Here is a 23,583-nt window from a genome sequence, read left to right as displayed (position 1 = left end):
TATTAAAAATTGATGATTTTGCTCAATATTTTTTATGTGCTGTGTATTTTATACACATTAAAGCATTGTGTTTGCTTACAGTAGCAACATTGTGTTAGCTTAGCAACATGCTAACATCCATCAAACTCTGTTGGAATCAGTTGTGATTGTGGAATCAGGGTGTTTCAAAGGTTAATTTTAGTTAGGATATTCATATTGCCTGAGAAGACAGCTGTCTATGAATTCATTAAGACAGCAAGGCAGCTTGCTAGGTTTTAAAATAGAGTCTTAGACTCTGGAATGCGAATAGAATAGAATGGAATGCAAACTCAGAGATGACACAGCTTAAATATTTGCAACTGTTAGTGTGGGGTTTAAAGTTAGCTGCTTTTTAGTGGATTTAATGCCAACTATACTATGGTTATTGTGTGCATGGTTTCTTTCAATAGATGCTTTATACAGTAATACAGTAATATTGAAAGTGTAATTTTAAGCATCATTCCTCCAGTCTTCAGTGTCACAAGATCCTTCAGAAATCATTCTAATATGCTGATTTTGGTGCTCAAGAAACATTTCTTATTATTATCAATGTTTAAAACAGTTGTGCTGCTTAACTCTTTCCTTGCTATTGACGGAATTTTCCGTCATTTACGACACAACCCTTCCCTGCCATTGAAATCCCGTTATACGGTAGGGGGCGCTATTACACATCTTCTGAAAGTATAGATTCTCAGGATCAAAACACAGGCAGAGAAAAAGCATAAATAAGCGATAGAAGCATTGTTTATGCACATGTAAAATAATGCAATCATCAAACATTAAACAGCATATAAATCAAAACTGCATGCGTAATGTTACCGAATGAAATGTCGACCCAGGACGAGGTATAGAACTGTGCATGTATGTTTTGATCGTCGTTCTAAATACGATACAATTTCTTTTGATTAATTGTATGTTCAGATATGTATGCAAAAAATATTCTGTGGGCCATGAATGTTTTGTGAAAATTATCAAAAATGCTGGCGCTGACTGACAACTTTTTTTTAAATCGCTGGCAGGGAAAGAGTTAATATTTCTGATGAAACAGTGATTCTTTTTTTTTTTTTTAGTTCTTTGATGAATAGAAAGTTCCAAAGAACAGTATTTATTTAAAATAGAAATCGTTGGTAACATTATAAATGCTGTTAGTTTTTATCAATTTGATGCATCCTTGCTTAATAAAAGTATATTAATTCCTTTCCAAAAAAAAATATTTTACTGACCACAAACTTTTGAATGTTATGTCTTTCAGACTGAGATCATGGTGTGACTCAGTCTCTCCCTGTAGGCAAAAAGTCAATTTTCAGATTGATCCGCTTCTCAGATTTTTTCTTCTGAGAAAACAGATCCCTCACACCTTTCATACTGAGAGTTTCAGAAGATATCTCTGCATTCTTATGTCAGCAACTGCCTCATTGTGTCTATTGTTATATCTCCTAAGGACTTTAAGTCTCTTGAGCAAAGCTAGAGCAACTTCTGAGAAATAGAATTTTCATTTTTGTCTTTAAACAAAAATGCTAGGCCACTTCCGAAGATCTAAAGACGACTTGATCAGCAGAAGGGAGTTTCACTCTACCTTCCTCATTCTCTCTTTCATTCTTTCTTGTCGTATACTCTCTCTCATCTTAAAGAAGCCCACATCAAAGCGACCCGTTTATTGCTGGTTGGCAGGTGTAGGGTTTTTAGGACTGCATAATGATTTTCTGTCAAAAGCAAACCTCACATGGTCCTGATTTGTGCGCTCATAAAGCAGTGGGGTGTACCTTTGGGGTGTACCTTTTTGTTAAATTAAAAGTCCTAAAAGAAAAGAAGGTTAATTCATTATTTTTGAAGTAAAATCTTGCTTTTACAGACTTTGACTGTTTGCACTAAATGCAAATCTATAAAATATAGAGCTTTGTAGAGTTCAATAGAGCTTTGCTATAATGGATGAGGAGGTTTTGCCTTGTTTAATGTAACAGGCTCACAATCATAATAGTGAAAAGAAGCACTTTGAAAGATTTCCAAGATTTTTTAGTGTAATAGTTTTTTGTCCAAAGCAAACTTGTTCTTGCTTATGATTGCATGGGACAATATTAGAAACTGAAACTTTTCAAATGAACCGCAAAACAGTTTTAAACCATATAAGAAAAAGAGAAGTTGTAGTTCTTTCTTTCTAACTGCAGCTCATGTTCTCAACATACCAGGTCACTTTTTCTTTTATTTTGGTGACAGTGTTTTTAAGAGTTTGACCCGTTTGAGACCTCATTCATCCCTGGTCTGAGACACTGTCCTAATCTCTTATTGACCTAGAAAATTCATTGTCCCAAGCAGAATGTCAAGTACAAGTACAATAATACCATTCGTCTCACAATCCAGATGTTTAGCGAGGCCTTCGACAGAAAGCGGAAGCAGGCTTGTGTACTTTTTTCATCTCACTTGTACTATTACTTGTTTCTGTGTTCAGGCAGATGCAACAGCATGTTAATCATGATTTATGTTTAGCTCACATACATCTGAGATCATAAACCTCCAGTTCATCTTCCGAGGTCTCCACAGGGCCACACTCCTTTAATGCCATTGAAAACGTCGATCCATATTCCTTTGTTAATCCTTATGCCGGTGTATTTTTAGGCTGGGTTCTTTCTATGCCGCTGAACTTATGTTTCCTGTGGCCTTGTGCTCTGTCTGGTTTATTTAAGGCCCTTGAGGGTCCTAGGGCCGAGGCCCTAGCCTTGAAGAGTCCCTAGAAATACCTCCTGGTGGTGTGGCATTAGGACTGGATTTGCTCTCTCTTTAATTATGAGGGGCTGTACTCTGTTTACTGCAAAGGCTCAGAGAGGAACTAATCCATCATCCTGTTTGTCAACTCCAACGGGAGTCTCAAACCGCCTGATATGTGGAGAGAGAAATACGGTCCTGAGTGTACACCAGGCAATGGCATAAAGTCCTCTGTCACAGCTAGAAATACTGCATTTGCTCACAGAGGATTACAAATATTTCTTTTTTCAGGCAGTGTAGGAAAGAAATGCGATCTCTTCCTAATTCTTACTGCATGTGCTTTCAAAAGGAAAATGTACCCAAAAAGTACAGAAATTCCCACCCATTACAAAATGATTATATTATATTATATTATATTATATTATATTATATTATATTATATTATATTATATTATATTATATTATATTATATTATATTATATTATATTATATTATATTACATTATATTATATTACATTATATTACATTATATTACATTATAGTATATTATATTATATTATTTATTTTTTATATATTATATTAATTACTGTCCCAATATTAATACCAATACCCAATATAATAATTATATTAATTATCATATATAATGTTGTATTATGTTATAAATATAATATAATATTTATAAAAGGAAAAATATATACTGTCTCTGCAAAGTTTTGGGTGAACTATCCCTTTATTTACACATTTCCCACCCTTTAATTATATTATATTATATTATATTATATTATGTTATGTTATGTTATGTTATGTTATGTTATGTTATGTTATGTTATGTTATGTTATGTTATGTTATGTTATGTTATGTTATGTTATATTATATTATATTATATTTATTTTTAATTTTATATATGAATATTTATAAAAGGAAAAATATACTGTCTCTCTATCTGAAAAATGGGTGGGAAATGTGTAAATAAAGGGATAGTTCACCCAAAAGTATATATCATTCCTTTTTATAATATAATATAATATAATATAATATAATATAATATAATATAATATAATATAATATAATATAATATAATATAATATAATATAATATAATAAAATGAGAGCAACGACAGCCCAGCATTCGGATGGTTGTTTATACAGGATTGAGGTCAGGGCACCTCAGTGGATATAAGGTTTTCCAGCTTGTGAGGGAAAAAAATATGATAGCCATTATAGAACCATTTTAACAGAATTATTAATGACCCCGTAGGTTTGAGGGAAATATGAAAAGCGAGCTGCCGGACAGTGCGCTGGGACTCGGGTGCTTCATCATATTTCATGCTAACAACTTGGGCTTTGAACGGCTGCTCAAATTACATCCTGATAGAGTGATCAGGCAGAAAGCCAGACAGACATGATGGGCAATATGTCAGCACTGAAGAATGGTGTGTGTATGGATGTGTGTGTATGGATGTGTGTGTGTGTATGTGTGTGTGTGTGTGTGAGAGAGAGAGCTTTACTTCTTCGGCTTTAAGTATCTAGGGAATTAATGCTCTGATAGGAGAAATTAAGGCAGTTAATTGTGATGTAATTGTTGCTAATGGAAGGTGGTTTTTCAAAACCTTTTAAGCCGGATTTCAGTACAAACACTAAGAGAGGAGATTCAAAATTCAATAGCCTTTTATGATGTCATTGTTATAACTTAAATTTTGAATTCAAAGTACTCTATCTGAAGCTGAATTTAGCTACATGGACACCTTTTGTTTGAAAGAAATCATTCCGATTGATGAATCCGAACATGCTGTTTACTTGAACGCTAAATAAAGTGATCGGGTTGATGTGCGCGTTTATATGTCGCAAGCTTTAAATTGGAATTGATCTTATGACATGCGGCACACTGCACGAATATGTTCATGTTGTCGAAATTACTGTAATTAATAGATGGCAACTCTACCGAGATTCTACTGAGAGCTGTTCACATCCTTGAATTCTTTGTTTCTATGGCAATGAGGAAGTGCAGCTTTATTATTGATGACTGCAAAACACTTTTTAAAACTATAAATTCACCTTGATGCTATTGCTAAAATATAAGAACAAACATTAAAAAAAAGTCTTAAGAAAATATGTACAGTATAGAGCTTTTAAGAAATTCAGTATTTCAAACTTGTAATTAGGACTTTAATGGTTTTCACAAGTTGGAATCTGTAATTATGGTAATTTTGGCATGACATGAAAGCAGCAGAAGCTCTCAAGAGAATGCAATTACACATTGCATGCATATTTATTTATCATTATGTACTATACAGGAAACAAACGAAACGTGCAGAAAGGCCTTTATTAATCTCTAAAAATATTTAAATTCATATATTAGCAAGTACATCAGGGTCTGCAAACTCCTAATTAAAGGCTTTTTGTAGCTGATTGTACCAGTCTAAATCAACATTCATGTTCACTTTGTAGCACGAGAAACGACTGGTAAAGACTCTCCCCTTCAGACAGTCATGCTTTCTGCTATAATCGACTGCTTTCAAAGCTGTGGTGTTGACTACAGCCAGCTAAGCACCTAAAAGTGTCAAACACATCTGCAGATCCAGCTTCACAGCTTGCTAATGTATTCTCCTGCTCAGACTGAGCTCTGTTGGGCAGGCAGTCGCTTTAACTGGTTCATTTCTATTCTGTTAGCATTAGCAGACATCTCAGTCGACTCAGCTTAGCTGAATCACTCCGTATTATGGATTCAAACCCTTTTTTGGAAAAAAAAATACTAGATGTTAATCAAAATGAAAAATGTAATGGAGCTAATTACATGATATGCTAATTAATCAATATTTGCTGAGAAAATCCCCTTAATGAAAATAGTTCTAATACAATATATTGTTGTGGTAGACCAGAAGAGGGCCCTCAGAAAAAAGATCTATAAAAAATCTTTAAGGGTTCTTTTAGGTGCTTCATATAGAACCTTAGGGGTTGCCATAATGGGATCATCTTATGGATTTAATTTAAATACATTTTGTTTTAATAATTTTTTTATAGACAGCCTGTAAACATACTTTATTAAGAGAAAAAATTTAAATAACCCATTAAATAAAAAACACGTATTATGCAATCATTTAAGACATTTCTCCTTGTATAGAACCTTTTTGGCATAAACAATTCTTTGAAATTGAGTCAAGAACCCTAGGTTTCTATTTTGAAACCCACAAAGTTTGAGTGCACAGTTCCTAAAAAAAATGCAAATTCTGTCATAATTTATTCTTCATGTCATCCTGTATGACTTTCGTTCTTCTGCAGAGCACAAAAACGAATATCTTTTTGTTGTTGAAATTTTCACTAGTTTTGTCCATACAATAAAAGTTAATGGGGTCCAAAAACAACAAAGACAAAAAAAATCTTATTTTTTGTTCCCGAAGACAAGAAGTCATTCAGGTTTGGATTTGGAACAACATGAAGAGTAAATGATGATGGAATTTTCATTTTTGGGTTACCTGTACTAAATGAATGTGTTAAAATTACCTACTAAATACAAACTACAATTTCTTAAATCAGATGTTACTCAAAAAATAGCATGTTTGATAAAGTCTTGTAGGCTATATTGCATATACAGTATGATACCAACCAGGCTGTGTTGGTGCATTTCCACCATTATAACCTTTATTGTCATTCAAATGACCCTTCATTTCACGCTGAGGTCGTACAGCTTCCATATTTCCCATCTTTACAAGCTGATATTGCTTGATGATACATATTGTGTAAGCAGAGGATGTGATGAGATATAGAGAGAAAGAGACATCCTAACAAAAGCAATTCATACCCTGTGGTGGCTCTGCTGAAAAATGGTGTGTTGGAAAGGTCAGTGTAATCGGCAGGAGAGCTATGTGCTAAACCCCCCGTCTTCTCACACATACATACACAAACACGCAACAGACACACACTTGTTTGACCAGCACCCCCACTCCACGTGTACTAAATCAAATAAATCAGACGGAGGAGGGGTGATACTGTTATGAGGAGCTTCCCCTCCCCCGCCTTCAAATAAATCACATGGAGGTGCAGCCCAATACTGCAGAAACCCTCTCTGCTCGCATTTCGAGACGACCACAAGGAAGGGTGGAGGGGCGAAAGCATTTTTTCAGTTACTTTGATGACTTGATGGTGAAATATTATTCATTATGAATCCTGGGTATGAACACATTGTTTTAAAACAGGGATTTTGAAGCTTTGATTTCAAGGACCCCCAAATAGGCCTACAACAATTTGATGGCCTATTTAGTGTTCTAATAGTATAATGATATTATGAAGACAAATAATTTGTCTTTTATTTATCTTAAATATTAATATTCTATCTGGAAATCATTTACTTTCTATTAAGTTAACATTGTCTTTAAGTTAATAGTCGGTTCCCCCTCCCCCAAAAGATTATTATTGCTTATTTTCAGTTCAAGTCAAAGGTCGGATATAGTGTCATACATCTAGTTAGCTCTGAATTACAGTGCCAAGAAAAAACTCCCTAAAAGATAAACAAGTATTTAGAACATGTGTGTGTTGCAAGAATTAAGAGATGAACACCTATTTGAGAGTAAAGGTTTACACACACACACACACACACACACACACACACACACACACACACACACACACACACACACACACACACACACGCACACAGAGTGTATACATATACTGTATATATATATATATATATTTGATTTCTGAAAGAATTGTTATTAATTGTTAGCTATACTCCTATAAGGGTGGAACAAACCACTTGTCAGTTGATGGACAGTTTCATATCTCCCTTTCAACTTGAAATCTGACAAGTCATCAGTTGTGGTGAATAAGTGCATGTTAAAAGGATGGGGTGGGGTTTCATTTAGGCGTTTACAGATAGCTTTTAATAAATCCATTTTGCCGTTGCTGAACTTAAGAGCCCTTATTAAGAAATATGATACTCCCATGTCATGTGTCCAGTGCATTCCTTATTTGCTGCATTAAAAGCTCATTGCCCAGCAGGAGCTTCTCTGATGTGTATAAACTGGGCGTGGTCACGCTCGGTTCAAAGGTTTTAATATGTGACTAAGATGATGATGATGATGGGATATTCACAGGGAGGAAGCTCTGATGCTCTGTATTATGATTAATCCCTTGAAAGGTGTTACACTTGTACCTTCCCTGCAGAGCAGACGGAGAGCAGGGCAGGAGTTATTCTCATACTGTGTGCTAATCCCTTTATCTGCACAGCGATGCCTCTCACCGGAGCTCCAGTGTCAGGCAGCAAAGTTATCGGCATCTCTATCAATCAAAGTTATATGGGTTCTCATTGAGAGGCATGTTCAGCCTGTTAATCTAATAAACATTGTCTCACCAAGACAACCCTTTCTCCTCCCCCCCCCCCTCTCTCTCTTTCTCTGTCTGTTTCAATTTAGTGTGCTTTATTGGCATGAACATTTTTTATTTGTATAGTTTTAGAAAATACAGTTAAAAATAATATTTTAGAAATTATTTTAAAATATTTTTTACAGTTATTTTAAAATATTTATTTAAAAATATTTTAAAAGATTTATTTAAAAAATATTTTAAAATATTTATTTTAAAAATATTTAAAAATATTTATTTTAAAATTAATTTTATTTTTAAAATTAATTTTGATAAATAATTATCAATTTCAGACCAAATAGGACAATATTTGTGGTATTCTGAATCTGCATATAACAATAGAGACAGATCACTCTGTCTCTACAAATTTGGTGCTCGCAACATCAGGATTAAATTCTTATAGAGAATGTATATTAAAATGTATACCTTGAACAGTACTGTAAGTCGCTTTGGATCAGTTCTACCCCTCACAAAACTGAAGACTCCCTGTTTAATGCTGTTTCTATGTCTATGTGGTGTTTTTAATATGCTTTAAGACAAACCATGTGCAAATTCATCATTGCTGTGTATTTTCTTCTTAAAACTGCAGTGAACCAAAGACAGTCTCAAAAACGCGGTTTGAAATCGCCGTTGTTCTCGGTCACAAAAATGTTGTAACCAATCCCGTTAATGTGTGGGCAGGCTTTAGGATATCATTAACTATGGGGAGCAGGGGAGTCTCAAGAGAAGCCAGGCCATCCTGGTATGTTTTTCTGTTGATATGAAAAATTGTGTACATTTAGCAATATAGCATATTACAATGTTATGATTAACTATATGCCTTTCTCTACTGACTAAGTTGTTCAAAGCATTTCTAAGGATATTGATTTTTAGAAGGCAGACTGAGATGGTGAACGGGAACATGGTTTGTGTAACATTAGAAACACATTATTAGCTGTTTGCTTAATGTAGTCAAACAAAAGGCTAATCATATTAATTACCGTTATGTGCCTGACGTTGTAGAGAGCGATACGTTAAACCCATTACCATTCTGATACATCGACTTGTAGACGACCCTGTATAATTCACTCTTCCACTTTTGAATCAGTTTCTGGTTCAAACGTTTACTGTATGGCTGAATTAAACCAGTATTTCCATTTGACAATGTGCAGCGTTTACTACAGTAAAGTTGAGCGAGTGGATCAGGTAGTCCGGTTATCAGGTAGTAGCTATTAAATTTATATTTTGTAAATCTTGTTTTGATAAAGTGGTAATTTGGCAGACATTTTGCAGGCATGATTACTTGAAGTCTCACTGCAAGTGTGTGGAAATACACTTGACTGAGTTCTGACAGTCACACGCAAATTTACAGTAGGGTGGGCCTCTTTTTGCAGAGTGCAAGCATTGTTTGGCCGTTGTCAAAACAGTTCAGTGGTTCTGATCTAGTCTAAATTTGTTGAGGAATGAGATAAAGGTCAAGAGTAATCTGGGACGCTCCCTATAACATGTCACTGTTCATCTGTCAGCGCTGAACGTGCTTAGCATTTTAAAACGATGCAGTCTCTCTGGCAAATCTTTGCATCTATCCACAGCGCAGTGATCATTTTCTTGCTCAGCTTGATTAGCACCTGAGCATTATCTCCACCACAATGGCAGGGAAATTTGATTCCTCTTTGTTTGTGCTGAATACAGAGAAGGGGAATTCAATAAAGAATGAATTGCGCCCACTGATAGCGTCATTTATTTGCTCATGCTTTAGTGTCCAGTTCACTAAAGGAATTTGCTAATCAGGTAACAACAAGCCTACAAAATCTGTGCTGAACTCAATTTGTACGGACAGTTTGTGCAAAAATAGCACAAATTGCCCCAGAGTGCTTTGCTTTCAGCTGATTTCTCTCTCTCCTCTAAATAAGCAGTGTCAAATTTATTTACCCGAACTGGCATAGCCTGCTTTTTTCTCCAGTGTTTACTAAAGTGTGAGAGAGAAAGCGGAAAAGTGAGTGGAATAGGTTTACACAAGCTGATTTGGACCGACAGCCAAGTGAACCAAGGCTTTGCTCATTTAATTTGGTCAAAAGCAGGGGATACTAGAAAAAAGAGGCTAAATCAGAGAGGAAAAGGGAAAAGGGAATAAGGGGTCTGTACCAAACGGCCAAATACACCAAATCCCAAATACAGGATCACTTTCACATGCACCCCTCACCCACCCTCACAAAAACCCTACACTTGCATCATTTACTGCATTTTTAACCACTTTCAGGTGGTTAAAACACTGTTTTTTTTATAGGTTTAGTCTTGTTTTTGCTGTGGTTTAGAGTGTTTTTTTGTGTTTAAATAATCTTCACAACTTCTAGTGGAACAGTAACACTCAGTCTTGAGTTGTTCATTACAAAATAAACGTCATGCCTGGTTTAATAGTTATACAGTTTAGCATTCATTCTATTTAAAAAGATTCATAGGTTAATGTTAATCTAGGTAATGCATCTTGTTGTTCTTGCTTTAGCTTGTGCACTATTGCGTACACTTAACACTTGGCAATGTGTGCTGTAAATATTGTGGCTCTTATGATAAATTGGCAACATCGTTACTCATTTGTATTGTGCTAAACCCTTGTGAAAAAGAAGTGTATTTAATTTTATTGAATGTGCACTTGCAGTGTGATTAAAATCTAAGTAATTTAAAAAACTGTACTTGTATATAATATGTACATATTATGTAGATAACATAATATTAATGAGATTTAAGACTACTTAAGTCTACTTATCTAACATCCAAAAAAATACTGTGTGCAGGGCTAAATGCGCTTCTTGTATGTGCTTTGCCTATATATAATGGTATTTTGACCAGCTGAGTTTATAAAATATGTGAAGGAGTCAAAACAGCAGCAGGAATTTATCCGTCACACACACAAACGAAGATCTGCTGTGAGGAGACGCAGTTCTGATGCCTGTACCAAACTGTAATGGGCAACATCGTGACTTTGACGAGATAAAAACGGTATGCTTGAGTATTCTGTATTTTCGGTATTCTGTCCTTTTTAGGCTCGCATCTTGTGACATCATGTCCTGTTTTTGGTTTGTTTACATGTCTTTGGTCCGTGTTGCGTTCATATTTCATTCGAACGGCAGAGTTTGTTTGGAAGCGGACCGAGACCCATCTTTTCAGTGGTTTTGATTTGCTTGTTTGGTGCGCACCAGGGTTCGGATGGTAGCGTTTACACTTGTTCAAATGTACCGCACTAACAGAGCAATCACACCAGGGTTCGTTTTAATTGAACTAAACATGCCAAGTGTGAACCAAGCGGCAACCTTCCTATCTCTCTCTTGAATCCAACACGGAAGTGACTTAAACTGCAATTCATCGACTGGCCACTAGAGACAGGCTCCAGAAGAGAGTCAATGCCATAGAACCCCCATGTTAAAATACCCAACTTTACAGGAAATTTTTTTTTTTACAGTCTGAGAGAAAAAGTGGTTTTGGTCTAAACCACTAAGCTAATTTTGTCCTTCATGACAACTGTGAGGGGGGTGATTTTTTTTTTCTTTTATAACTCATCCGTTTAAATTATATAGAGAGCCTAAGTCCCTCCCCTCCGCTTCCGGCTCATGGGACCTTACTTCGGAAAAAATATGTATGGTAGTCAATGGCGAGAGACAACTTATCTTTTTATTCCGTCTGAACTGTGCCCTGAATTACACATATGATGTTTGTCAATTTAAAAGATAATTATGAAAGTCAAGAAAGTCGCAGTTTGTCATAAAACAGAAGAGTAACATTTAGTTTTATGTGAAAATCGCTCAATGAACTACATCTCTCGTCTCGCACTATGTACGTCACCATCCGTTGCTCATATGTGTTCAGTCTGGTACAAAACACTCAGGCATGACGGCGTAACGTTACGATTATAACGTTAGACTATAGAAAAAATGACAGACGTTAGCTTCAGTAAAGTTAGATTCATTCATTGAGAGAAAAGGTATGACGTCACACGTGCTCCTTTTGGGTTTGTAGTCTCTGTAATTACGCATTTTCACAGTCTTAAACCTCAACAGTTTTACATCAAACTGCGACTTTCTTGACTTTAAAATGTATCTTTTAAATTGACAAACATCATATGTGTAATTCAGGGCACAATTCAAACGAGATCAACATTTTTGTTGTCTCGCGCCATTGACTACCATAAAATATTTTTCCGAAGTAAGGTCCCATGGTGGTCAACCGGAAGGGGAGGGACTTAGGCTCTCTATTAAGCCTTAAAGTTCTGCATAATTAAGGGCGTGGTCACTTGAGTGACAGGTGGATTGCCGCTGTTGTCACTACTAGCCGTTTGTCTGCTGTCTGTTAGCCGTCACGTTACCTCAGCTAATCCCGCCTCTTTTCCCATTTTTGGCTATCCGGGAGTAACGCGCTACCAAGATGGCTGCGGCCGGCTCGGCCCACTTTGGGCTTCAAAAATGCTCTTCAGAAACCTACGGGTGACGTCACGGACACTACGTCCATATATTTTTACAGTCTATGGTGTGAACACACCCTAAATGTATTATTTTCTTTTTTGGTCCTGACTAAAATAACCAAGAGAACCAAACTAGAAGTGTGAAAACACCCTTAAACCAGCTAAGACCAACAAACCAGCATATAGTATGCTTATCTCTGCAGGCAGTATACTAGTACATAAAACTCAATGATCAGTAAATTATTATTCCATTCCCATCATACCCTGTGTCGATGCATCTCTGTGTGTGGTTACTGAGTGTAGATTTGCGGGAGGTCAAGACAGGCTCGTGGTACGTGCAGTAGGAAATGACATTGTCTCCGGAGACGAGCTTTAATGGTACATCGGTCTGTCTGTGGGAGAACAGAGAGGCACAGCTGTTGCATACACACTCCACCACACACTGCACGGGAAGCTGAAACTGTGGTTTCATAACTCATGGGCTTTCTGAGAGGAACATGTCCTCTTTAAACATCTGTCACATTTCAGAGAAGGACATCAATCCAAACACACACTTTCAACCTATCTGTGAAATGTAATACTGTTCAGCAAACAATCACTTCCTCTGATCTGTGTTTTATAGTCTCTCTGTGGTGATGCAGCAATTCTAGGCCGCCTGACCTTCGCGCAGATTGTTATTAGCCGCGTCATTAGTACTTGCCGCTGCAAGTTCTCTTTATATGCAAACCATCAGGGGATCGATTTCCATGCCAGCTGATTAACCCATGGGATGAGTGCGGTTGCCATAGAGACACAAAGTCAGTTGATCAAATGTGGCCATTTTAATTGGAAGGGCCCTCTGGCTCGCGCTCGACTACGAGCTCGCTGATTGGATGGTCGGTTGCTGTAAGGCACAGATGACAAACCATTGACCCAAGGAAATTGCTTCCTGTTCATCTGCCCCCAAGACTGGTCTTAATGAAACCTAACACAGTTCATTAGCTGTCTGTAAAGGGTATTATTTCATCATCCTTGACTCATCCTTGGATCAGATTTATTCTTCAAAACAGGCTGTCCTTTTCGCTCATCCCTCTGTTTTCACCCAGACACGTGGCCTTGTTGCATCCAGACTCAAGATGGCCAGTGTTCTCTCCTTCTCTCACTGTGAATTGGCCTCAGTCTGGTGATGAGGAGGGGGTTGGGCGGACAACTGTGTCCTGCCTGTTGTCATATTGGTCATTTTGTGAAACTGAGGATGTTGCAGTATGTTGTTGCACATAAGCTGCAGTGTTGCGTTTAAAAAAGAGATGTGTTGGGTCTTAAAGGGCTAGCTAAGCCAAAATGTAACATAGTGTGATCATTTACTAACCCCTCATGCCATTCCAGACCTGTTTTATTTTTTATTTAAATTTTCTGTTCAGTTATAACGAATGGGGACTGGAGCAAAGGATACAAAAGTAGTCTAAAATACCGTTCAAAAGATTGGGGTCAAAATGCTCATAAAGGCTGCATTTATTTGATAAAAAAATACAGCAGTAATGTAAAATATTATTACAATTCATGTATATTTTAAAATGTCATTTAAATTATGTTTTAAATTACATTTATTGAATAGAAAGTTCAAAAGAGCAGTGTTTATTTGAAATAGAAATCTTTTGTACCATGTCTTCTTTACTGTCACTTTTGAACAATTGAATGCGTCCTTGCTGAATAAAAGTGTTAATCTCAATGCATTCTTATTGAATAAAAGCGTTAATCATTGAGACTCGATTTGTGAACTGGATCACACAATTCATTGAATAGATTTTATTCAAAAGAACTTGCCACTGCTTTCATAAATTCATGATCTTGGTCAAATGTCAAGATTTTCAGTGAAGAGTGGTCTGTTCCTTACATAAAGCTATCGTATGATGAAAGATGTTTTGGAGCATTTTGACAACTTCATTCCTCATTCACCTTCATTACATAGAAATAAAGGCTAGAATATAAAAAAAATCACCTTATGTGTTCCAAAGAAAGCCATATGTGTCTCTGAAACGACATAAAGGTGAGTAAAGATGACACATTTCTTGATTTTGGGTGAACTCTTCTTCCTTTAAATCACTTAAAAGTGCCCCGAAGCAGACTGAGCTTCCTGTCACAGCGAGTGCAATGTAACAACAGACGACAAGCACCCCCGTGTCCAGCTGAGAGCCAGAATGCGACATATGTCGAATGTGTCATTCTCCTCTAACATGGCCAGAGAGAAGCTGTGAAACCGTTGGTGCTTTATAAGCTAATAGCCTCTTGATTGACACCTATGGAAACCTATGTTCTCACCACCTCCTGCTGCAAATATATTTCGTCATTTTAGGCTACACAGAATGCAGACGATTTCCATTAGGGGTTACAAATGCTGCAATGTTCTTTTTTTAGAGCGAGCTCCTTCCCCTGCTGGAGATGAGTTATTATCAAAGCTTCTGTCAGCAGAAAAACTTATAATAACAAAGCATCCACAAAATTCCTTATTGCATTACTCCTGCTCCAGTGCAATTATTTATTCAAGAGCTGCCGCTGGCGTTCGCATGAGAATCCTTTACCGGATGCGTTCTCAGCAGCAATCCAGCTGTGCTTTTACACAAAATCCAGCCCTCTCTGTGACCCCTGGGGAGGAAAGTCTTTGCTGTATGGTTGTCTGTAACTATAAAGTAACTATATGCCAGATATCTGTAGGCAGGTACAGTATGGTATTTGTCACACTTTTTTTCCTATTCTGACCCTTGGCAGCCAGATACTGCGTATTTATGATCACAGATACACGGGATCCTATTTCATGGTATATTAAAGGCTCTAAAGAGGTAGTTCTTAAACATGATCTGGATATTAAAGATTCTTAGTGATTCTGGCAAAGAATCCACCAATGGCTTGCACAAAGCGTGTTTGCCAAGGACCACAGTTGCTCACCTCGGGCTGGGACTACAGCCTTTCCAAACACATTCCCCCATTAAATGGCTTTTCCAGTACCTTATTTTATATGGCATGAAACACACAATCCTAACATTCCATGCAAAGAACTTTTCAGTCTAACATTTCAGTGAGAATGGTCCCCGTATTTCATAAGCTATAGTTGTTGATTACTGGTGCTTGATTTAGGTATTTTATTTACAGGTTATAATTGAATGATCGATGATGGACAATGAAATGGGAACCAAAATCCCATAGACAAATATTGTAGAGACTTTGGGATGAGTACTTTGGACTTGGGCTTGTAAGCAACCACCAAAAAGCAGCACAAACATGACTTTTAAAATCTGAATAGATTTAAAATACTAGCGTCACACACTTGCCGAGTTTGTAAAGATACAGTGGAAAAACTAGGCATTATACACTAACAGATTTTCAAGTCATTACAACAGAACAAAGTCTTGTTGCTTTTAGACTGTGTTCTAAAATCGGCTCAAAATACTCAACATGATTGATATCCTCCGACTGGATGGAATCAAACTTTGAAGCTAAAACCCATCATACACATCACAATTTTCTGTGAAATCCCCTACTTTCGGCAACTAGTGTTAAGACTGTAAATCAGGGGTCATGCAGTCATATAGTGCTTTCCAGCCTTTAGCAACCACATAACAACAACACTTTAGCAAGTGCAACATTAAGACAATCACAGAACTGTGGCAGTAACATCAAAATCTCCTTTTATGGTTTCCATGTATCTTCATCTGCATGTTATACTCCCTGAAATACATTCATTAGAGCGAATCATTGCAAACTATCTTCAGATCATGGTTGCTATAGTTACTCTGGAGCGCGTTTATGAGGATCAAGAAAAGGTTCTTGGTGCATGTTCTTCATGTTCTCGCATGCATTTTAGCCGATTTATGATATGTGCTCATGCTGTGAGACTCTTAGTCATGCTGTGAGACTCATAAGTGCTCAATGATCCATAGACTTCAGTAGACCCAGAATGCAGAATTTATCATTGCATACAAGAGTCACTTTGTCTTGCTAGTTTTTTTTTTTTTTTTATAATATGATGCTTTATGTAACAGATTGTGATTTATAGTCAGTCATTTGTAAGTTGGACTATGAGTATCTGATCATTCAGGATTTCACATGTCAAGATGTTCTGTACAATGTGTTCCCTAGTGAAAAAAACCTATACCAAAATGTATGTATCCCTTCCTGAATCTAATCGTCTTCTCTCTCTGTTTCCCTGCAGGCAACAGTCACCAGAGCCAAACAAATCTTCAGGTAGGACCCGTTTGTCTTTTATTTGGGACTGAGAACTGTGCAAGGCTTGGTTTTTACAGCTTTTTGGGAAATGTGTTTTTTTTTTCTCAAAATGGATTTTACGTATGCAAGGTTTTTGTGGTAGTTTTATTTAAAAAAGATGTTACGAATGTTGTCGTAGGATATCCTCTTTTTTTTTTTTTATCTCACACAGACACACACAGAAGGCCCAGAGCAAGTATTTGATTATTTCTTGAATAAATAAGAGATAATTAACTATAAAAGAATCAAATAATAAATAACATTTATTATTATTATTATCAGCAGGGATATAGATCAAGGTTTCCCAAACTGGGGTTCGCAGTTTGTGAGTTGATTAAAAGCTAATAATTAAATTAAAATTAAAATACATAAAAGCTCAATTTATATAAACTCAATTACAATTAAAAAAACTTACTAAAAAGATTAAATATTTTAGTTGTTTACCTGCATGCCATGTGGCAATTAGCTATAGCATCAGAGAACCATGAACATGGTCATGTGTTGTTAAATTATTGAAATTTTAATTGTTATAGGTCATTTAAAAAAAATATATTATTATATTTCATTTAAATGAAACCTACACTACTGAAACTAATGCTCAGGAGATGTTGTGCACTGTTTAACAGTAATTATTTACGAATTAGTTTAAGAATCAGTTACTATGTAAATGCCTACGCTTCAGTCACATTTGCATATTTTCTCGAGTTGCACAATTGGCTTTTTCATCTCATACAAACCTACAGTACTTCTTCTGTTATGCATTAACTATTCATTTTACGAGTAGGATGATTGTATTTGCATTTTTTTTTTTTAAGCCAAAAGACTGAATTATTCCAACATTAAAAACTTTGCATCAGAATGCCAACTTTATGCTCTTGGTGAATTTGGGTGGCTTTCCATTCTTCTGTTTCTTATCGGAGAGTTTGAGCGAGTGGAGAGGAAAGACTCACCCCTCGGAGAGCCAGCTGAGCTGTCCATCTCCTCTCACACAAAAGATCAGAAGCGCTGCCCGGGCCTCAGTCTCCGCTGGGATGCCAGCCATTTGATTGTTATCTGTCTATTCAGCTTGTGGAGGTGGGGCCCACCATCACACATCATCCTGGACCAGGGCTCTGTTTAATCTGGCTTGGCTTTTTGGACTGCTGTCAAATAAAACTAGCCTACATGTTTAGGTTACTGAGTGAAAAGTCCAAGAGCCGTTTGTTCTGAAGGAGCCGAGTTCACTGCAGTACCGCATGACAGGATTGTGCATCTGCACTAGTCTGCCCCCTTGTGGATGTTGACTCGCAAAGCTCATGTAGACAAAGAGTTCTACCTCAGTGAGGGATGATGGCATGTTTCTTCCATGACGTCATTTGAATCTGAGATTATCTATCAAGTTATTTCAGTTATTTCACATACATATATCAACGATCTGACTCAGGATCTGGAGCAAAAATGTTTCTGATTAGAATAAGGTTTCAGATTTTCTTATTAAGCTGATTTGACCTGCTGATTCTATCAAGTGCAAAGGTCTTAAGGTAAACCTTGAAACTGTTTTTATTCTTCTCTCCTCCCCCATTCTTTCTCTCTGGCTCTATCCATTTTTTGTGTCCAGCCTCTGCAGTGAGGTGCATTTGGTCGATGAAGGCGACTCATCATTGTGATGTATAATGGCTCCTGCTCTGAGTGCTATGTTGGGGTCAGGGGCCGTGGGGTCAGAGGTCGCGGGGGCGGCGTGGCTGGCTAAAGGGGAGCTGGCACTTGTAGGCACGCTCACGGGACTCACGGCTTTCCTGCTGCTCTCTGTCCTCCTGCTGCTGTGTGCGAGCTGCCAGGGGTGAGTAACATTCTTTGAAACATCTTTAAAAAATTTATTGCACAAACATGTTTTTTCATGAATATTGTATTGTTGTTCCGAACCTATAGACCATTTGTCACAGCAGATGTCACAGTTACGTCCAGGGCCGTCGCTAGCAGGTAGAAAGGTGGTGATGATTCTAGGGGCCCCCAGCTTTAGGATTCTAGGGGCCCCCACCTACACAGGGGCCCCCGATACCCCAGCTACGGCCCTGGTTACGTCACTGCAGTTGCGCGCACATTGCGGTGGCATAAAAACTGTGGTAAAAAGTGGAGGAAAACGGGGAGATCCACGGAATATCAGAAAAATTGACCTGTTGTGCCTTAGGATGTCAGAATCGGAAATTAAAAAAAAGATGGTCTTCATTTTTACAGAATACCGTTGTCAAAGACACCCTTTGAAGCTTAACGCAGACGTTTATGGTTGCAAGCCATTAAATGAATAGACTGGACTGATGAAACCTGCAATGATTACCCTACTATTAAAGCATGAATTTGATGTAAACAATAGATCTACATAATATTCACATGTGCAGTTAATAGAGGGCATGCAGTTAAATAATATTTAAACCTAAATATTACCTTAATATTAAACCTTAATATAAACCTAATATAAACCTTAATATTAAAACATTTTAAATAGATAAAATTTAAACCTATAACATTTTTATCTCACAATTCTCAATTCCGACTTAATAACTCACAATTGCGAGTTTATATCACAATTCTGAGAAAAAAAGTCTGAATTGCAGGATATAAACTCGATATTCTGAGGGGAAAAAAGGCAGAATATCGAGTTTAAATCTAACAATTCAGATTTTTCTTGAAATAACCTTTATTTATTATAGAACTATAGAGCAGGCTGATATACAATACAATTTCGTGATAAATGAGCAAAATCACATTTCATTCAGAAAGTTCCAGAGTTCCAAAGAACTGGAATGCCATCAGTCAGAAAATTCAACACATCCCCTCACCCCTTCACCCTTATATTACATATTTTGTCTAATTTAATTATGCTTTCTAATTTTTATGTTTTCAGCTACTAACATGAGAGTCATGCGCTCATATCCATTGAGCACATTTGAACTAATCTGACCATAATTCATTCTGCAGGAACTGATTCTGTTCCCTAAATCAGCATGGGCAATGTTAACAAAAAGTTCATTTGGACCTGCAAATGAGTTGTGCAAAAATATGCAAATTAACTCTTATTTTACACAATATTTACAGAAAATTCACTAAATCATTTGAAAACAAAATGTGCACTCTAAATACAAACTGTTACTATTAAAAAGGTACTAAAATTTGTAATAAAAAAACATATTATATCTATATAATTATATAATGTGTGTATAATATGTGTATGTGTGTGTGTGTGTGTGTGTGTTATAATTATTATAATATATACGTTAAAAAATACATAAAAAAATATTTTTGGATGTTTGGATTTGGATTTTAAGTATTATGTCAAAAAAGTAAAATAAAATAGTGAATTAAAAATTGGCCTGGCTCATAAAACTCTGTCTGTCACTAATTTTTAGTAGCCTTATATGTCATGGATTTACATTAAATCCATGCATTTCTTGACAAGATCAGTCTAAACGATAATAATAATATTTATTATTAATAAATATTTTAATATAATAGTAAGATGTAAAATGTATAAATATTTTCCTCTTAAATATTTTTCTATTTTAACGTATAACCAGCAGTAAACTCCCAGTGGTGGTTTCCCTTGCAACAGATAAACCTTAATCCTTTATTCGGTACTATATTAAATGTGATTTTAAATGCTTTGTTGTCTAGAACAAGGCTTAGTTTGCATCTTGGAATACGATGTTGAATGATTCAGAGAACACAGCCAAATCTACAGACTTAATCAAAATTTCTCAGTAATGCTCTCCCTCTGACTCCACAGGCAGAAAAAAGGGGGGCCGCCAGGAGACCATGAAAACCTGATGAATGGGGTAAGCATGTGCTACCACGATCCTTTTCATCTAAGAGATTTTAGCCTGTGCTGCCTCACTGCGGCTCAAACAGAGCCATACAATGTCCCCGTTTTTTATTTCAAAAGGCGTTTTCAATTACACAGAGTCCCGAGATTACGCGAACCATCTTCAGAGTGTTTAAGTCACGAGAATGTGTGACCGCTGTGCTTGAGGGCCTGGTAAAGTCGGGAGAACGGAGAGGAGAATGGACGTCATTGTGAGGCTCGGGTTTTGTGGGAGGAAAGCATGAAGCAGACAGATTAACATTTTTCTTTGACCGCAGGGAGATGAGAAACTTCACGCATGAGTCGCCTTTATCTCTGGCTCTGTTGCGTCTGACTGGGTGTCTTGTGTGAAATTATCATCCGAGGAAAGAGTTCATGAGTTCAGGAGATGTTTAGCAATCAGAAGATTAGTGTGACCTACTGAGGGCATAATTGACTGCTAAAACACACACACACATGCATTTACACATAAACAGCTGTATAGGCAGGGTCTGTGGGATTGTGTTATGCTTGAATTGTTCATTGTAACTGTCATTAAATGAGGGGCAAGCATGTGTTCATGGCTTGTTGACTGACTGTGAAGGCTTCTGAAGCACATACATTCAATGAACACGTGGATCATGGGGCCACTTCACAGCCAGATGTTGATTTATGTTTATTATAATGTTCATCAGGTTGTGTTTACCTCAACTTTATCATTAACTGCTACATTTGCATGCTGTGCACTAGAATAACAGAACCATGAAAGCTGTAAAAATGTCTAAACTTTGTGGCCTTTATGCAAATGATTAATGACAGCCATTGATTATGCGCACAGTACAACAGAAACTACTGTATATCAGGGGTTCGCAACCTTTTTTACTCATTTTGGATTTCACAGGTACAATTATGTTCTTAACCCTCCTGTTATGTGTATATTTCATCAATGTTTTTGTGTGGGATCAGAACGCCCCCAGACATCACCGATTGGGTAAAAATGTGTGTACAGGCTCTGTAACAAGATGCGCATGTTTTTGAATTCTTCTAATAAATGCAATTAGCATATTTTTCAGAGATGCCGAAGTTGCTTTGGGGTCTATTTGACCCAAGACCTTACAGGAGGAATAACAACACATTTTACTACTTAGTCAGTTTAATTGTTGTTGACTGACAAGAACTTTAATAAATCATTTGGGCACTGGGTTGTAGTGTGAAAAAGAGGTGGGCGAACTATAAAACTCAATGGGCATCCTGCCACGCATTGGAAAAGAGATAAACCACCACTTGCAGCAACCAAAGCATGTAGTCTTTTAGATACTTTGTATGTCAAATAGCTGTGTGCAAACAATTTTACTGCCTTAAACAGAAATTGCAAAATAAATTAAATTTTTGTTTTGTTTTAATCAAGATAGTTAAATAAAGTTTAAGTTTACAAATGTCCCAAGGATTAGAGATGGTAAATATACACTGCCATTCAAAACTTTGGGGTCAGTTTTTGTAAAGATGAATTATTACTTTTATTTAGCAAGGGTACATTTAAATTCAAATAAATTTAATTTAAGTTTCAAATAAATTCTATTCTTTTTAATCATATTGGCGGGGGAAAGTATCACAGTTTTCACAAAAATATTAAGCAGCACAAACAGTTTTAAACAGTTGTCACCTGAGCAGCAAATCAAAATATTAGAATGATTTCTGAAGGATCATGTGACACTGACTGAAGACTGGAGTAATGATGCTGAAAATTCAGTTTTGCCATCACAGGAATAAATTACACACTCAAAAAAAGATTTATGCATTTAAAATCCCATCAAATTGAATTGAAAAATCTTTACATATTATTTATATTAAGAATTTTAAATGAGCAAAAAACAACAACAACAAAAAAAAACTAGAGCTTAATAAAACATTTTTGTATAAATCTTAATGGAACAAGGGAATGGACCATTTCGTTTATGTGATTCGTATTCATAAAAATAAAAAATAAAATAAAAATAAGTTTAAGTTTAAGATTCACACAAAATGTTTTATTAAACTCTAGTTTTTTACTCAATTTTTAATTCATAATATGAATCATATGTAAGGATTGATGGAATTTTACTATTAATTGAAATACGTAAATCTTGAAAAAATTTATTTTTTTAGAGCTTTTTTTAATATATTAAAATATAAAATGTTATTTTAAATTGTAATTATATTTCACAGTATTACTGTTTTTACTGTATTTTTGATCAGTTACATGCGTCCCTGGTGAGCAAAAGAGACAGCTATAAAGAACAAAAAAAAAATCTTACTGACCCTTAACCTTTAATCAGACAAATGCCATTGAATTAATTGTAATTCATTTATTTTAAGTTAAATGTGAGCAGTATCATTTAATCAACTGTAAAAACTAAATTTTTAATAAACATTGCACCTAGTTCACATTGTAGTTGAAATTATATTTTACGCTCAAGAGGAGCTACGGGTGGGTGGTAAGATACGGGTGTCGTCAATAAACTTAAAAAATAAAATAAAAATAAAATAAAAATAAATGGGGTTGTGACCTCAAGGTTGAGATCCTCTGTATAATATAAAGTGAGTATTAACGATTGTGAAATGCTTAAGCAATTGCCTGACATTATCTCTTTGTTAACACTGTAAACCTCTTTAGTTTTGATGGATATCCGAAGGGTAACCTTTGCATGATAATGTACATCTTGCCTGTCGATATATTGAGTAAGGCTTCATTTAAATGGCGGTGTCTGTCACAGCCTGACAGGTTAAATGGGGTCTTTGTCTTGCTGTGACAATCTGAGTGGCTCTCAGCTTTAACCTTCTGTATCTGAAGGACTTCATTGCCCTGGCAACAGGCATTTTCAATGGGCTGCCACTAGGTGGTCCCACAGTGCTACTGCATGGTGTTTTTGCTATGGGTTAAAAGATGAAAACAAAGAGCTCAATCCAAGTGTCTTTGTCTCTTGTCTCTTTATAGCAGCGGTTTTCAGATAATGTTTTTTGGTCCATGACCCAATTTTAC

At 36.3% G+C, this 23,583-nt stretch overlaps 1 protein-coding gene across 1 annotated transcript in view; it reads left to right on the top strand.

Annotated features, from left to right (window-relative positions):
- pag1 (phosphoprotein membrane anchor with glycosphingolipid microdomains 1) overlaps positions 1-23,583 on the top strand; it is a 52,364-nt gene that overhangs the window by 16,828 nt on the left and 11,953 nt on the right. Inside the window, exons 2-4 of the mRNA XM_084130919.1 lie at positions 16,698-16,729; positions 18,348-18,569; positions 20,511-20,559. Coding sequence (XP_083987045.1) covers positions 18,403-18,569; positions 20,511-20,559 — 216 coding nt within the window. The 5' untranslated portion in view covers positions 16,698-16,729; positions 18,348-18,402. The remainder of the gene's footprint in view (positions 1-16,697; positions 16,730-18,347; positions 18,570-20,510; positions 20,560-23,583) is intronic.

This window comes from Abramis brama (assembly GCF_963993115.1).
Source record: "Abramis brama genome assembly, chromosome: 12".
In the NCBI taxonomy this organism is placed as follows: domain Eukaryota; kingdom Metazoa; phylum Chordata; class Actinopteri; order Cypriniformes; family Leuciscidae; genus Abramis; species Abramis brama.
This window is presented reverse-complemented; position numbering and strand designations above follow the sequence as displayed.